The sequence below is a fragment of the Castanea sativa genome, chromosome 6 (genome assembly GCF_040712315.1).
Source record: "Castanea sativa cultivar Marrone di Chiusa Pesio chromosome 6, ASM4071231v1".
Lineage (NCBI taxonomy): Eukaryota > Viridiplantae > Streptophyta > Magnoliopsida > Fagales > Fagaceae > Castanea > Castanea sativa.
Window position 1 is genome coordinate 55,057,832 of NC_134018.1, and position 17,615 is coordinate 55,075,446.

A 17,615-nucleotide genomic window follows, 5' to 3' on the forward strand; every position below is an offset into this window, starting at 1 on the left:
TTCTAATTCAATAATTGAGAGAGTGGGAATTTTCATTTAAATTTATTTCATGTCTCATTTGGAGTATTAAACATTATTTAAACTTATACTCTATCAACGTTAATCCAAAAAAAAAAAAAAACAAATTATAGTATATGGTTTGTGAGGTTTTTTTTTTAGAAGTATTACATTTTTACAACACTTTCATTACGAATTCTAAATTGTAAGTTGTTTTTAATTTAAATTTGATTCCAACACTTAAAATTACTTTTTTTTTCACACTTAGCATTTGTTGTAAAAATATTGTGAACATAGAAAAAAAGTTAAAAAAATAAGCATGTAATCAGCTACCATTGGTAGAGTATAGAGTGAAACATCCAAATTAGGATAAGTGATTTTTATTCCTTTACATGTGCATGGTGTGGTTGCTCAAAAAGATTACAAAAGAATTCTTGCATTCCTAGCTATGAGACTATTTACTATATAAACCTTAAATTACAAATTTTAGAGACTATAATGGACAAGCCAAATCTAATTTCATTTTGAGAAATGACTCTCTCCAGTTGAATCATTCGATTCCCTCTTCTTTTTTGCCGGATGTGCAAGTGCAATACATGGCACTTGTTTAAATATTAAATGCTGCATGTCTTACACCAGAATAAAAATTGGAGAGAATAGGAAGATTCAATTAAAGGGAATCTTTCTCTCAAAGAAAATTTAAAGGGAATCTTATCCCATTGGTTTTCATGAAATTGTTATTCTCGAAATTCATACATAATTGAGTAATCTGATTTCTCATAAACTCCTTACTATCACATCAACAACCTACAGAAATATCATTAGAAGTCATTGCTTTTTTAATCTAGAGATGAGTAACAAGAGCACTTTTTTAATGCATTAAATACACACCGAACTTTCTATCATTCGTCTGACTTCCTGCAATTTAGAAAGGGTGTCATTACCTAAATGAACATATTTTGTGTATTGCTTCACCTTTGTAAGAAAACATCACCTCCTTTTTCCATCTTCTGACTTCTGAGATATTATACCTAATGAAGAAATTCAAACTGAAGCTACTCAAAAATAATGTCTGCAACTTGTTTGTTAATATCTTCTTCTTCTTTTAGTTCCAAGAAAACAGGAGTGCTGATATCACTTTGATGTATCAGTTCATTTGGCCAAAGCAGCAAAATATAAAGGCAGAGTTAACTTTGTTGTGTATAAACATGATCATTTCAGACCTAATGCTAAGCATTTAACATTCTTAGATAGTCATCAATAATAGACATGGCAGATGACCGGTAGCCAGAACCAAAGAGATTGTAATGATTCAAATAATGATACAACATATAAAGATCTCTCCTCTTCTCAAAGCCTGGCTGTTTGGGCATCACCTGAAGAAGACATACAATTTAGCAAAAGACAACTGTTAATATCAATGTAGATATTGAGAACCTAGTGCTTAAAAGGAAATACAGAGACGGTTCAGACTGATTGACACATTCAAAATACAAGTGCAAATCAGCTTGAGGTTGGGTTAGTCAGTTCTCCTCCAGAAAACTTGTTAAGAATATGATCTAGTTTATTTTGTAATAATAGTAAATATAGTTCAAGTCTAGGTTTTAAGCAATTAACAATATGGTTATGTTCAGATGATATGCCTATGCAAGCTACTGAAATTCTTTGGATTATCTGTTAGCAGATGATATTACCTCAAAATAAGCATTAAAGAATGCTCCTCCAAATCCAGCACACCACGACATTCCAAAGTCTGCCTCACTATGTCCATCTGTACAAAAAGTTAATTAACAGTGTCATTGCATGTAGTGCTTTAAATTATCAATTTCCATAACATGATCGAGTGGATGAAACAGCAAAAACTTAAAATCCTAGTCAAATGCAAAAATATACTATTACATCCCTTGCAATTTTTATTGGTAGACAGTACAAACCATGTGCATTTTTAGAGTGTTATTTCAAAACTCTGAATAATTCCCATATGTTCTGTTATTTTGGTTGTTTTATTCACACATGAGCATATCCTTTTTTTAGGGACAAAATAAGTCTTCTTGCTTAAGCAGCTGAGTAACAACATGTTGATTTATAATCTAAACTTCACCATTATCCAAAAACACAACCATTATTCTGGACATGTCCTCAACTGCCATCTCTCCATATTCTCTAAAGACAATCGTCAGTAGATACACGGAAGTTCGTCTATCCATCTAAGTCACTCTCATCTAAATTATGGTAAGGAAGCCTCCTTTAATATCTATGGTTGTCTGGTTATTTCTACAGTAACTGCTAAGGTTTGACTTAGTAGCATGTTAATAACTTTATCTGTGTCTCAATGAAAAAGAGGCACTATTCTGAAGAAGCTTTGGTTGCTTCTTTCTTTTTCTTTTTCTTTTTCCTCTCTCTGTGAAGATTTGAAATAATTAAAACATGCCAAGATATTCTTGATTTCCTCATTTCGTGAACTCAGGCAGAATATGTCCATCCTAAGATTCCACATCATAAGCAATTAATATCAGCAGCTAACTTCAGCGAAGAGATTAAGAAATCAGCTTCACAGAACTACAAGCAAAGCTTAATTTTCAATGCTTAAAAGTAACACTTTTTAGTTTTTAATCTCAAAATGATTTGGCCTGGGCCTCCTGGCACAATATATCTTAACTATCTTGGACTTACAGTAACATGCTGGGTCAAGTATAACAGGCTCGCCATTTTTATCAGAGCTGATATTTCCACTCCACAGGTCTCCATGTAGCAAGCATGGCTCTATCACCACATTGTCAAAGAGAGGTCCCATACTCTTCACCAGTCTTTGTCCTGCTTAAAATGATGAATATATATATCATCTGCCATACATCATTTCCAGAAATCTTCAGTGAATTGGCAAAAGCTAATGATAGCAAATACCTCTCTTTTGTTTTTGGGTGGAAGGGGAAGGGGGTTTGATGGTATTACCCTACAACATATTTTAACAAGATTATCATGAAAGAGTAGGCATTTAGGTAATTGAAGTTCTAAATTCTGTCTCATCAGCTCTGCGGAGCCTGAACTGCCATATAGCAACAATCTCTGAAATATAAATATATAGTCCGACAAATACAAATCCTTTATCCCAATTTTTTGTTTGCCACTTTATACTCCACCAATCACAACTTGCCATGTATTCTTTCTACTTGTAAAATAACTAAAGTTTAAAATGGAAAAAAAAAAATCAGACACGTGGCATATAATAATTAGTGGAGTATAAAGTGGAATACAAAAAATGGGATAAAGGATTTATATTCTAGTCAGACTTAATTCAAACCATATCTTGTAAGCTTCAAATGATTTTGTAGCCAGATATTATCTTAAAATACTCCTTATTTGGATAGCACACTGCACACACTTCATCTAGATACTTATGTTTCCCATGGGATTTACTTTTATAGCACACTGCACACACTTCAAGTATAAAAGGGGAACTTTAAAATCCCACAACTATCTTGTGGTTGGATTTCAATTATAAATGCAAAAGCAAGGACAAAGACAAAGGCATGTAAGAATTCCATGGGACTGTTATTTCGAATAGGAAAAAGTTTCCAACATATCAATCACAGAACCAGTGGCATGTCATATAGTTATTATACTTTGTTTGAGTTAAATTGATTGAATAAATTATCTTTAATTGATGTATCTACAAGTATTTAACAAACTATGATTTAGAATCATAATAATTTCATGGGAATAAATATTATTTCAAATGCTAGATAACCTTTTTCGTAAATGGTACTATCACCATACTGGTCTAGTGCCAACTTCAACTGGTAAACCAATCTATGCTCCCCATAAAACTGAATCCAATCTGATGACCAAGTGTTCATCTGTGGAGTACTACAAGGAATATATATGATCTTATTAGAAAGCAATCAGTATTATTCTATAAATGCCAAAGAATTGTAAATGTGTGCGCATGTGCGTGTGTGTGTGTGTGTGTGTGTGTGTGAGAGAGAGAGAGAGAGAGAGAGAGAGAGAGATGAGATCCATAGTTCAAAAATCCAGATACTGTACCTGCCAATGGTGTTATTAACATCAAAACCAAAGCCTTTCTCAGATTTTCCAGCTTTATGCATTTCAGCAAGTTTTCTCCCCAGAACAGACTGAGAATTAACAAATGGTTAAAATTCAAATATAAGTTGTTACCACCCACACCATATTCACAATTCCAGTCTCACCTGATTTCCTCTGGAAGAACCAAATTCAATGAATTCCATGATAATGTAGGAACCACCCGTAGGTAGGGGTCCAACCTACAATGCTTAGCAACAGGCTCACTTAAGCTGTATTGCCAAATAATGGGCTTAAGTTGCAATAAACAACAATTTGGTATATATACAAAATTAATGTTGCGGACCTTAAATGGCTTAGGCACACGGATTGATCCAGTTTCATACATAGCACCTAAACCAAGAGCCTCTCCCTCAAACATTGAAGGTCCAATACTCCTGATCCAGTGTTTGAAAATCATAATGTATTTGTTACTTTGACATGGATTTAAAAGGATTTGAAATTCAGAATATGAAATCTACCTGTTTGTTTTCACAAAGAAAGAACCTGCATCAGTGTCATAACGATTAGCAAGATTAATGCAACCACCGCCTATGGAACTGATATTTGTTATCTCAGTTGCCTTTCCTTCTGACAGAATCCACTGACGGACTGGATCTTCATTCATTGCAGCCACTGCCAAACAACTAATACTGATTAATATAACCAGCATAGTTAAAACATAGTTTCCCTCAGCAGAATTTTGTGGAACAGGAACACAGCTTAATAGTTTCATTTTAATGAGTAAGCTCTCTTATTCTCCAAAACCCAATAAATCAGCTTTATTACAGCTCAAATTGAAAAAATACCAAATTTAGAATTTAAGTCATCATATCACCAAATCAATGACCCAAGACCAACTAAAATATTATTGCCTCCACTGCTGCTCACAATCAGTCAATATTAAGTGCAAAAGCACTTCATGGTAGCCACAAATCAGTGATGGGAAATCTCTTAATACCCACAGGTTACTCCATTACAGCGAAAAACCATAAAAAGAAAGGACTGGGAGGAGGAAAAATTCCAGAAACCCATTAATTGCCTTCACCGCAGGACCAATAGGTATCAAAGAAGCATTTAGAGAAATAATATGAATTTGCACCATCAAAGTTCAAGTCCAAATTTTTATTAGCTAAAACAACAAAGCAGTATCCCACTACAAACAGATAGCTAGAAACTCAAGAAATTCATCAAAAACAATGATGGGTAATTTCTTGAACCCCTAATAACAACAACAACGACAATAACAAAGTAATTCGATATCACCAAAAAAAAAAAATTCCATAACAAAATGCCCATATATTTACACACACAGCAAACAAACAAACGATGGGTAGTGTCATAAAGCTCATATAGTGTCTCCCTTAAAGCTTCAATCAGTGACAGACAACTAAAATTCAGTGCATACACATATTAGACATGATAAACTTGGTAATTTTGATACGTTTACGTACTGGCAAATGGTTTGTGCTTGGTGGAGGAGAGGCGAGGAAGACGACAGAGAGGAGAGAAGCATGAGGTGAGAGAGATGAGTCCCACGTGTGCCACCATTATCTCTTCTCTCTTTCACTCCGAAATTGCTTTTAATAAGCTAGGCCACCACTTAAGTCGGTGGCAACTGGCAAGCCCGTTTCTTTTGGCTAATTGGTTACTGCCAATGGGCTTTTTTTCTGTGAGGGAGAAGATAACGATGTGCGTACAAGGTGACTGAGGGTCCTTCTATTCTATGCCTTTTGTTCATTCCCATTTTGGCGACACATTTTCTACAAACCGATTCAACCAAGCTGGACCGATTCAACCAAGCTCAACTTCATTGTGCGTTCTATTCATTTATTATATTATATTATATTTTTTTAAGCATGACTCAATCTCACGTGACTTATGAGAGAAATTGAGAAAGTGTGGTTTAGAATGTATGGGTCAGTTTCTTTTAAACCTTTTGCATGAGCCAGCCCCATGTGTGCTATCAAGTGAATAAGGGACATCGGTAGCACCTCAGACTCATGGAGGAGGTCTTGTATTCAAAATTTCCAACCCAAAATAGCTTTTATGCTCTAGGTGACTGTGACCCAAAGTTTCTGTCCGAGCACTTTTCTTCTTTAAAAATGGTTAGCTTTCATTGGCTAACTTCAGCTGCTAGCTCTCATTTAGTTGAGCCTCCTAATGGTCTGAAACAACTGAAAATGAAGAGTCAATGAGAGTTTAGTCAAGCATTTCCCTTAATGATGATAAAAGTAATCCTTCCTTTTATCCAAACAAAAGCAAACTTGAAAATTACTACTTGATTAATACCTTGGGATCCAAAGCATCTTCTGTTGACTAAAAACCAGTTACTTAGAGCACCCCAAACACAATATAAATACCACAATCAGATTCAAAAGAAGAGAATGACATTTTCTACTTTGAGAGCAACACCCCAATCTCAAAACAAGACTCTCTCTTCAGCTAAAAAACTAACCAACCACGTTTTCCCTATAGAGTTGAAACTTGAGAGCAAAAACCCACTGAGTCAGGAAACATTTTCACAATTCTTAACCTTAGGAGTGGAAATATGAGTACAGGGGAACATTCCATCTCTTCCTCACAACCTCTCTCAATTTCCTTTTCTTGCTGACTGTGGGTCGAAGTTTCAAACCTGTTATATTTTTATGCTCTTTCTGCACACTTATTAAGCCCATTTAGCCAACTAACATCCTCGCAATTCTGAAGTATAGGGGTGGAAATATGGATACAGGAGAACCTTTCTTCTCTTCCTCACAACCTCTCTTAATTTCCTCTTCTCACTGACTGTGGGTCGAAGTTTCAGACCTATTATGTTTTTATTTTATTTTTTCTGCACTTTTGTTATTAGCATTTTGATTCTCTCTTGTCAAAGCACCATTAGTATTTTGTTCATTATACATTTGGAATTTTGGGTTTGATTCTTCACAATAAACACTTCTAAAGAACCCAAGAGGGAGATTTTGGCCGTTCTCATATTTTCAGCCTTTGTTGCAAAAACTTCCCCAACACCTTTTAACCAGAGCTATTGCTATGGTCAAGTCCAAGTGTAGAGCACATAGATAACAAACATATTATGTGGTTCTAGTTAGTTCAACTTATAAAATTTCTTATCGTCAAATAAGAATTATGGGGTTCAATTCTTATTTGACCCGCCTATACTAAAAAACCAATCGGCATCTTGGTCTGAAAATAAAAAACAATCATCAGAAGCGGACGTCATATGTTGAAACTCTCTTTGTATACTCATGCAAAATACCAAAAACTAATCTACTAGATAACAAAATTAGGGGAAAGAAACAAAAACCAAAACATGAATACTAAGGTTAACATGATTTGAGTGGTAAACTCTTTTATTGTCAAATAAGAATCAACGTAAAAAAGAAAAGCAACTAGTTTCTTGGTATGAGGTTAAAGAATAATCATCATGAAATGAATACTATAAGTTTCAAATCCCATCGTATCTATAAATAAATGTTTTAACTTTCACAATTTGTGTAAGTAAATTAATTTCTTTGATATTAAGGGTGTGGGGAATAAAAGGACCCAAGTGGGCATTTGGGCCTTTGGGCTCTAACAAGGAGGGCCGATCTGTTCTTGAGCTAAGAATTTGTTAATACTATGAATCGACCCATACGCCGAGGGTCCGAGGACACATCCGAGGGTGAGTTTCTCCTCGGACAGACCCAAGAGAACTTGGAGATTCACTATGAAGGTCAAGGCAGAATTTCGGAAAGACTGTTGGTTAAGAGGGGGAAACCCTGAACCTTCTAGATACACCAGTGTTAGAAAAATATCATGAGCAAAGGCTGCCACCTCCACATTAAAGACTCTGCACCTACCTCCCTGGCTGCATTAATGGGGAAATGACCCCTGAACAGTAGAACTGAAACTTCTGGTTACTATTCAAAGGCCCTAAGAGAAGAAATATCTAGAGGGGAGGGGATTTGAGCAACACCTGGATAAAGCATCAGGGGAAGAAGTATTTATGGGAGGGGAGTCTGTAACCAAAGGGGGGTGGAAAAAGAATTGTAATCTTTAAGAAAGAAAGAGAAATAATACAGAAGTAGTCATCGGCTCACGTCCGATGAGGTCCATCTGCAATTATCATTCATTATTTACAAGTGTTTGCACACCATAGTCTGTTATCAAGTTTTCAGTACCTCTAATCTAGATTGCAAGCCCACACTCTACAAATTTCATTGTTTAAGGCTCATTGGGCCTGAGCCCATAATTGTCTTTGGGTCCAGGTGCAATTGTGCACTTACAATTGGCGTCGTCTGTGGGAATCTAGTCCGGAAGGAGCTGGGATACTATGGCAGGCCTAGGTTCACACCATGTAGAATCTCAAGAATCACAACCGGAGGATATTTTCGAGCGTCTTGAGCGTCGAATGGATCGAGAGGGAAGCGTCCATACAGAATACCCTAGGGCTAGCCATACTCATGGTGGGGGCAGCGCCACCCACGAGGATGGTGCTAAAGCCATGCAAAAGGAGATTAATCGTTTGAAAAGAAAACTGCGCCGCGCTAGACGTAAGCCTTCACCGTCCTCATCTAATCCTTCTTCAGTAGAGGTCCGGGGAGGTAGTTATAGCTCGAGGTCATGCTCACCCCCCAGCGCAATGTCCTCTTGTGAGGAGGACGACCCGCCAGCTCGCAGACACAAGAAACTTCCTTCTAGGGGCTTGGGGAACGATGCTATGAGTCGGGCGTTGCACCAACTCTCCAAATCTCCATTCTCACGGAGGATTGAGAAGGGGAGGCTCCCCAAGAGGTTCACCCAGCCCACCTTTACCATCTACAATGGCCGGACTGATCCGGTGGAGCACGTGAGTCACTTTAACCAGAGGATGGCGGTGCACTCTCATAACGAGACCCTAATGTGTAAAGTTTTCCCCTCTAGCTTGGGACCTGTTGCTATGAGGTAGTTCAACGGCCTTAAATCGGGGTCTGTAGGTTCGTTTGGGGTAAGCTAGGACCAAACTGGGAAGGCCTCTACCGCATTGTTTCAGTAGCAGGCATAGGGTCGTATCGGCTAGCTGACCTAGATGAAAGAATTGTACCACGCCCATGAAATGTAAATAACCTTCGAAGGTATTATTATTAATAAAATGTGCTTTTGTTAGTTAACAGTTCAAAGTTATAAATACCTCTGGGATTTACAGTTACTATTCTTAAGTATCAAACAGAAACTTGGTTAAGTATGGTCCTCGAACCACAAACCTTGTGGAAATTGATATCTTATCATTTGTTAAACAGAACCTTGATATCTTATTATTTAGACATTGTTCTTATTCTTATCACATACTTTGTGGAATTCAAATGCCTTACCATCTGTTAAATTGGATCTTAAGGTAAGCAGCTGTAAATATCGAAACAAAGATTCTGTAAGGTATGATCTTCGAACCTTACACTCTACTAAAATTAATATTTCGGATTACAAAGTTTAACTATCATGTGGGCTTTCAAAGTAAGGCACTGCATACCATCCAAGCTAAGTTAGCTTTGACGAGATTCTTGAATGATATACTTTGCAAAGCAAGTATGCATATGAGTGTTTAAAAGTTATAATTGTTTAACTGAGTGGAGTTAGACTTATTTATTCCATTCTTTCTTTAGCTACGTGCTAGTAAGAACTTTCATGACAAGCATAAATAGGATAAAGTAAAGTAAATACAACTTGAATGAAAGTTGAATAAAAATTGTTCTTCATTAGTTATAAGCAGAATACATCATTAAGTAAAGAAACTGCAAGTACAGAAAAAGTCCTATGCTAGGCCCTAAGCTTTGGGAGGGGGGTCTTGAAGGGAAGTGCTGCCAGCCTCGGTGCTCCTCAACTCCAACTCAAAGGTAGACAAGACTTTTTTCCCTTTATCTGTTGGAGGAAGGATAGGCTCCATGTTCTGGTTTTGCTTCTTCTCGGCAGCTTCACACCCGTCCTTCTCTTTATGGGAACCTTCAGGTTCTGTAGGATTAGGAACGAGTTCTGGCACCACGGGAGGAAGGACAGGAGAGGCAACAACATGAGGGTCTTCTATCTCCTGTATGTCTAGGGGAAGCCAAACGTTCTCGGGCTTCCTCAGCTCGGAAGCTTCAGGAACCCCTGCTGCGTTCAAGGCCTCTCCCCAGACCTATTGACAGTACTCTCGGCACAAGGCCGCGGCTTACGTCGCGGTTCTGCGTTGCGAGTTACTCCCTCGATGGGCGCTGCACCTTAGGCGGCCTCCAGTGAGCGCTTGTGGGTGCGAGCCTCCTCCTCCATCCGTGTAAGCTCCTTCTCCAAGTCAGAGCGTGCCCGTTGGGCTTAGGAGAGCTCGTCGTCCTTTTGGCGAAGAAGCTTACGTTGCCCCTCCACTTGTTTCTTCATCGTCCTTAAGCTAGCCTCGGCACCATCTTTCTCTCTTTTTAGATCGGCCAGCTGCGATGTGATCTTCCCATTTTCTGCTAGGGCCTGGCCTAGGGACCTTTCTGTCTCTTGCCGTAGCTCTTGCTCCATTCCAGCTCGCTTCCGAGAATCCTCCACGAACTTCTTGGCCGCGAAAACTTCTTGGATGGCCTGCAAAAAAATGTCAGGGGGTTAAATGTGGTAAAGTGTTTACGAATGAACCTAGAGTATAAGTATGAGGTGGAACTTACCAGAGCTAAATCCTTTTTCAATGAAAGGAACAGCTGAGGCTGGCTCATCTTCTCCAAGGCTTCCATGTCCTTGGGCGGCGAAGAAGGACGCTCGATGCCTCGGCCGAGGTGGAGGGCATGGCCTTGTTGGAACATCCGATGTTCGGCTGGAGGAATTGGCGCTCCATCCGGTCTCGGTTCGGGAGACCACATGGGCGGTGCTCGGCGCACCTCGGCCATGTCTACGATCTCCCCGCTTTCAACTGAACGGGCGCGCCCTTTGCCCTTGTCCAGCTTCTGCTGCTGAGCCGGCGGTGGCTGCTGTTTCAACTTCTTTTGCTTCTCGCCACCAACCCCGTCGGCCTCCAACTTCCTTTTCTTCTTCGGATCTTCGGCCGGAAGAGGGGGTGGTGGCAAGGCTGGGGGAGCTTGGGATCCCCTCGCCCCCTTTTTGGCAACTTTCTCCCCTCTCGCGGTCAGGAGGTCCTTAAGCACGTCCATTTCCTCCTTAATAGAGCTATCGTCTGGACGTGCTATCACTGGACCGGCTATCCCAGAGGTCTCGGCGGCTTCCTCTTCCTCGTCGAAGAGGACGACAAATGGGCTTTCACGAGGCCTTTGGACGTCCTCAAGTTGAAACTTATTTATCTCCTCGTCCAACGTGTTCAATGAAGACCCTTGCTCCTCTAGGACAACTGTTGCCTGAGAGTGCGTGGCGAGGGGGATTGCCGCAATGGGCTGTGTGTACAATATAGTGTGGGGGTCGTCAGGAATGTCGTGGTCGGCTAAGAAGTGTGGTCTGGCTACGTGAATCCTTCTTCGCCTCCGGTCACCCGCAACGATGGCGTTCTCAATCCCCTGAAAGTCCGAGGAGATAGGGTTGTACCCTAATATCAAATGAGCCGCTCTCAGTTGCAAGTCTTCACTCACGAACACCTCTGAGCGTAGCACTCGGTTCAAATCTGCAACGTTGCAATGGCTCAGGCGCGGGCGAACGAATTGTTTATCTGCAAAGAAAGACACCAAAACAGACAAACATGGTCAGATTTGTAGGAAATGTAATAAACTAAAGTTAAAATGCTTAGTAAACGTAAATGGACATTTTAAGATGTTCAGATGGAGCTACGGGGCGGGAAGTTAGATCCTAAGGAGTCACACTTGGATCTCCCCACTCGACTGGGTAGTGGGGGCCGTCGTGCCAGTTGCCTGAGGCGATGAGGTAGTCGTCCTTCATGCCTTTATTGGACTTAGGCAGACAAGAAATCAACCTAACTACGCTAGAGCGGGATTTGATGTAATAGCCTACCCCAGTAAGTTTATGGCATTCGTACATAAAGGCGACGTCATGCCAGGTAAGGTTCAAACCCATCTGCTCGTTTAGAGTATTGACGCTTCCTAAGACTCTAAATACGTTGGGAGCACACTGGTCAGGGCACAACCGGTGGTTGCGGAGGTATTCTCTGGTCACGCTTCTCATAGGGAGGGTCATCCCACCTTCTATGAAGGTAATCATGGGGATGATAACCTCTCCCGTTTTCCTAGACCCAGCCACGGCTTCCGCCGGACAGTATCTTAAACCTACGTCATTGGGAATACGGTATTTGGCTCTAAAACCTTCCATCCCAGTGGCAGTGTCAACTAAACACTTAAATCTACCCATCAGAAAGGAACGAAAGACTAAGTTTTAAGGGAAAGAATGGTTAAAATGGGAGCTGAGGACAGGATCCGAGGAGAATGGGTTAAAGAAAAAGAATAGGAACTTACAAGTTTGAAGTTGTGCGAGTTTTCACGGATTTCTGCAGAGAAAAGGTGATTACTGATGTTTTGATGGGATTAGCTTCTGAAGAAATAAATGAAGGCGCAGGTTCCCAAAGCGTCACGACGTGCGGGAAGCTACCTTGAAATTGCATTCGTCCCGCCCAAATTTTCAGGAGGTAACAAGGGCCGTTAGATACTCATCTCACCGTTGAACGTGGGGGACAAGGTGTAACTTACGGTAATAAATGCGCGCGTTTTTGAAATTAAAACTGCCAAGTGGCATCCTCTGGAACACGAAACGATCTCCACATGCGCAGTTATTTACAAAACGTGTGGGGTAGGTTCTCGTTGAATCAAAACCCTATTTTTCTCCTCGAATGTTGAAAAATAGAGTTTTGAGGGGCTATTGTGGGGAGTAAAAGGACCCAAGCGGGTATTTGGGCCTTTGGGCTCTAACAAGGAGGGCCGATCTGTTCTTGAGTTAAGAATTTGTTAGTACTACGAATCGGCCCATACGCCGAGGGTCCGAGGACACATCCGATGGTGAGTTTCTCCTCGGACAGACCCAAGAGAACTCGGAGATTCACTACGAAGGTCGAGCGAGAATTCGGAAAAGGCTGTTGGTTAAGAGGAAACCACGAACCTTCTAGATACAGATGTTAGAAAAATATCATGAGCAAAGGCTGCCACCTCCACATTAAAGACTCTGCACCTACCTCCCTGGCCGCATTAATGGGGAAGTGACCCCTGAACAGTAGAACTAAAACTTCTGGTTACTATTCAAAGGCACTAAGAGAAGAAATATCTAGAGGGGAGGGGATTTGAGCAACACGTGGATAAAGCATCAGGGGAAGAAGTATTTAGGGGGGGGGGAGTCTGTAACCAAAGAGGGGTGGAAAAAGAATTGTAATCTTTAAGAAAGAAAGAGAAATAATACAGAAGTAGTCCTCGGCTCACGTCCAAGGAGGTCCATCTGCAATTATTATTCATTATTTACAAGTGTTTGCACACCATAGTCTGTTATCAAGTTCTCAGTACCTCTAATCTAGATTGCAAGCTCACACTCTACAAATTTCATTGTTTAAGGCTCATTGGGCCTGAGCCCATAATTGTCTTTGGGTCCAGGTGCAATTGTGCACTTATAAAGGGCATAGCTTTTTTTATAATTAATTGAAATAATAAATTGTAATTAGAATAATATCACATTACCTATTTGAAAAGGGAAGAGCCTTTTGTTTCTGTGAGGATTTTCATTCTTTTCAAAGTGACTTCCATAATTTACAATTCCAAGTATTTGAAGCCACATTCACTGATCCATGTTATTCTTGGAAAACTCTTGAACATGTGAAAGATCTATAGTCAAAGAACTATCTTGAATTGCATTCTCTAAATTTTTTTATTATTTTTTGGTTCTCAAAGAGTGCTATGCAAGAATGTTGTCACTTTAGTGCTACTGCAGCTAAAAATACAAGGTTTCGAATTCAATTGGCAACTCAGGAAGTTGTTAGTAATTGCGAGATTTGGAAAGAATTCCTTGATCAATTAGAAAAATGAATCTGAGACTCAGCTAAATGCATTTCACAATAGAGTACCATATACTGTCATATATTATGCATTATGCAGAATAATTCAGGAAGTTTCACTCTTCTTTTTGTAAGCCACCAAAATTTGGATATAGAACTCTTATTAACTTATTAATTCAGAAGTTTTAATTAATAAAGTTATGAATAAGAAAGTGAGAATGCCAAACATCAACTAAACTTCATTATGATACTCCTAGAATTTTGAGGATTTTGTTACAATAGTTCCAAACAATTGAGCCTGTACATTCAGAAATACAAAATCTCCAATCAGATATATCCTGCCCACTGTGTTAATTTCAATGCCTCAATACCTAAAAGTTGTTCACTCATTGAATATACATAAAAACATGGCTTGGTAGAAGAAGAGACATGTATTGCTTTGGAGCAGAATAAATTTTAGTTGATTTCAATGTCTTCTTTCTTCTTCTCCAGAAACTGTTGGTTCTGGGGGATTGACAGAAACAGATACAACATGTGCTTGATTACTTGCATTCCCTTCTGAATGAACAGAGCCTGGTAGCAGCCATTGCTCAAAATGGTCCATAGAGGCGTCAGAATTATCAAAAGGCTGAGTTATATCAAACATAAGTGGCCTCATAGGTTTCGGTCTAAGAGAGTCTTGTAAAGGTAGACGACAGACAGGACAAGTGGACTGCCTTCTTAGCCACACATCAATGCAAGAGAGATGAAAAGTGTGGCTGCATTTGGGCATTATTCGTAATACTTCTTTCTCTTGGTACTCCGCCAAACATATTGAGCACCTGCAGGAGCAATTGGACTAACCTCAACTTTGTCTATATCAAAGAGGACTAAACACCAATCACTTAACTAAAAAAACAAGAAGTTCCTAAATGTTGAAGAGGCTAAAAGAGAAACCAAAGTCTCTTCAATGAATAGTATCAAATATTAACACATGAATGTTGAGGTGAATAAGTTCTTATTTAATGACTACAAATATTGGCAGCTAAACTTACTGTGGATCTTCCATAGAACTGAAAGCCTCACGGTTGAACCTCATTGTAGGGATTGCAGCAACCAAACCTTGTTCGAGGCCACCAGCCCGAGGCTCTGGCTGTCAGCAAATAGTGAAAATTTAAAAACCAATGCTCCAACCTCAACTACAATACAATCACATTGAAAGGAATACGAAGAAAAGTGCAACTTTCTTATGAATTAGTCCTATTAAGTCATTCAATCTGTGAGTGGGAAGAAAAAAAATACAGGCTTAAGGTTCACCAATGGTAGTTAGTATTTTCTTTATTCTTGTCAATGTAGTGAAGAACATTGTGCCAATAATTAACAAGAAAAAAATCTTTACAGGTAACTATGACAGGTGAATGAAAAGATTATATGAGATGCTCCCAAATCTCCCCCAGATTTTGTTGTTATCTTTCTTTTTCAGCTAATGTCTTTATCACTCCATTTTACACTTACTAGTACTAATTATTAATTTTTTTAAATTTACTTCTTCAATACTTCACTGCGCAATTGCGTTCAAGCAATCGTGAAATTGACATTAAGAATCAGAACATAATAGAAACATGAACTGAAGGACATATCCACAAAGCTATTAAGGTACAAAGTTGCAGATTGATCCTAGTCAGTAGTCACTACACTTTACATAAAGCGTGTATACTAACTAAAACTCCTCAAGCACGACTCACTACAACACCTAGTGTAGACACAACAAATTGAGACAAATAGTCAAATTCCCAAATCCGCTATTGTTACAAGCTACCTACCAAAGAAATGAAGGCATAAAGAGCTAAAGTAATAGTATGATACCTGTTCAAGATCAATCCTTGATTCAATCTCGAACATGGGTCGCGATTCAACCCTGCGGAGCCTCCCACAGATTATTCTTGTGCAGACAAATACAATAAATGTTGCACTCATCCCAAACCCAATAATAGTGGTAATCAAATTCATACCTGTACCCATTACCTCCAACTTCCCAATTCTCAAAAAAAAAAAACACACACACACACACACACGAAGTCCACAAGCAAAAACCCAGATGGAAAAACAGCAGCAACTCCAACAAGATGAAAAATAAATAAATTTTCCTGTTTTTTTCTTTTTGGTGACTAAACTGACAGGAAGTACAAGTTTTGACGAAGACCCAGGTAAGAAATTTCCAAGAAAGAGCAAGTTTTGAAAGCAAGATTCACAAAAAAAAAAAAAAAATACAAAAAAAACTACCCCTTTATGGAATTAGAATCAGAATTGCTTTCGATGGACTCAAAGCTGTAAAAGAAGACTTGAAGGGTGAGTTGGGACCTTTGAGCTTTTTGTGTTGGTGGGGATGAGAGAATTGAGAGAGAAATGTGGATGGAACTAAGACCTTTCACTCTCTTCCCTAGCCCCATTGGAATTGGAGTGGAATCATATTCGGCGAAGGGTCCCACAAAGTAGAAGGGCCCCTACAGAATTCAAGAGAGTTTTTTTTTATTTATTAAGATCAGACGGTTGAGGATGGTTGTTAGTTTTGGCGGCAAAGGAACTCAACGGTAAAAAAATGGATTCTGGGAGATTCCTATTGAGTCTAAGGTAGAGAATCTCGTCGTCTAGACCCGATTCGCTTTTTGCAGCTCTGGAGGCTCTGCCTGTTTCCCAATCTTTGCTTAATATGGACAAGACCAGGAAAGTAAGGTGAAATTTAGACATTTACGGTTTCTATTACGTGTCTCATTTTAAAATTTAAAAAAAATACCCAAAAAGAAAAACCTGTCAAAAGCTATCATAAAAATTGTTGTTATTGTTAAAAGTTGCCCAAAAAAATTGTTATTAAAAGACACGATAAAGTACAGCCTTTTAATTTATTGATTTGACAAGAAATTTTACTAAGGAGTTTTATTTATTTTTCTCATTTGTTATGGGTCATCTCTAACATCATTTTCACTTTGGACAATCAAAAACTAATCAATTGTTAAACTTTGTTGAGTATATTGAACTATTGTGTAATTGAAATGGGAGTGCCTTGGTCCATAAGGTGGAATTTCTTGAATGAGTCTTTGACAAGTCATAATTCTTGCTCTACTTTTTTTTTTTTTCTCAAAATTCTTTTTGGGGTGTCTTTTCGTAGTATATTCATAAATCAAAACCAAAATATGGGGTAGAGGAAGACTTTTGAAGTCGGACAAGGCACATGTTCCATTATGCAGAATTTAATCCAAGTATCATCATCCACCGAGACCACGTGTGCGTGTGCCAAACGTTGTAGCTGTGCTCAAATCAAGACTCGCCACGCGCATTAGAATTTTTTCTCTTTCGTGTGATGTATGGCATTGCCCTCAATTCTTATGCAAAAAAATTAGTAACACGAAAAAAAAATTATTATTTTTGTCATAACGTGGTAGGTTATGAATAATAGAGAAAGAACAATTAATTTATGTAAAAGTGATAAACAGCCAGTCACAGGCTATCATGTATTATAATTGTCACTTTTTATATGATACTAAAATTAGTCAATCTTATAACAAGCATGATTCAATTTTATTTCATGAAATTATAATCAAGCTTGAGAAAATTTAAGAGTATGATTTTTTGTTACGACTTTGTTATGAGTTATTATTTTATG

General features: G+C 38.8%; 2 protein-coding genes across 2 annotated transcripts; both read right to left on the bottom strand.

Moving 5' to 3' along the window:
• Window positions 1–937: 937 nt before the first annotated feature.
• LOC142638696 (protein-ribulosamine 3-kinase, chloroplastic) lies at window positions 938–5,781 on the bottom strand. Its single transcript, XM_075812757.1, has 9 exons — window positions 5,532–5,781; window positions 4,560–4,713; window positions 4,385–4,475; window positions 4,206–4,280; window positions 4,042–4,130; window positions 3,746–3,864; window positions 2,671–2,811; window positions 1,692–1,768; window positions 938–1,373 (listed from the first exon to the last, which is right to left on the bottom strand). The coding sequence occupies exons 1-9, from the start codon at window positions 5,626–5,628 to the stop codon at window positions 1,227–1,229; spliced, it is 990 nt and encodes a 329-aa protein (XP_075668872.1). The 5' UTR covers window positions 5,629–5,781; the 3' UTR covers window positions 938–1,226.
• Window positions 5,782–14,195: 8,414 nt separating this feature from the next.
• Window positions 14,196–16,666, bottom strand: LOC142638773 (RING-H2 finger protein ATL64-like). The gene is made up of 3 exons (XM_075812837.1): window positions 15,821–16,666; window positions 15,010–15,107; window positions 14,196–14,796 (listed from the first exon to the last, which is right to left on the bottom strand). The coding sequence occupies exons 1-3, from the start codon at window positions 15,974–15,976 to the stop codon at window positions 14,442–14,444; spliced, it is 609 nt and encodes a 202-aa protein (XP_075668952.1). The 5' UTR covers window positions 15,977–16,666; the 3' UTR covers window positions 14,196–14,441.
• Between the last annotated feature and the right edge of the window lie 949 nt (window positions 16,667–17,615).

What these genes read in the sequence shown, in the direction of transcription:
- LOC142638773 (XM_075812837.1), bottom strand. Translation starts at nt 15,976, where the DNA reads ATGGGTACAGGTATGAATTTGATTACCACTATTATTGGGTTTGGGATG. An exon ending in CAAGGATTGATCTTGAACAG is followed by an intron (nt 15,108 to 15,820) that starts GTATCATACTAT and finishes ATTTGCTGACAG; the next exon opens with CCAGAGCCTCGGGCTGGTGG. An exon ending in AGTTCTATGGAAGATCCACA is followed by an intron (nt 14,797 to 15,009) that starts GTAAGTTTAGCT and finishes TTGCTCCTGCAG; the next exon opens with GTGCTCAATATGTTTGGCGG.
- LOC142638696 (XM_075812757.1), bottom strand. Translation starts at nt 5,628, where the DNA reads ATGGTGGCACACGTGGGACTCATCTCTCTCACCTCATGCTTCTCTCCT. An exon ending in GTTCTTCCAGAGGAAATCAG is followed by an intron (nt 4,131 to 4,205) that starts GTGAGACTGGAA and finishes GTTAATTCTCAG; the next exon opens with TCTGTTCTGGGGAGAAAACT. An exon ending in TCTTTAATGCTTATTTTGAG is followed by an intron (nt 1,374 to 1,691) that starts GTAATATCATCT and finishes TGTCTTCTTCAG; the next exon opens with GTGATGCCCAAACAGCCAGG.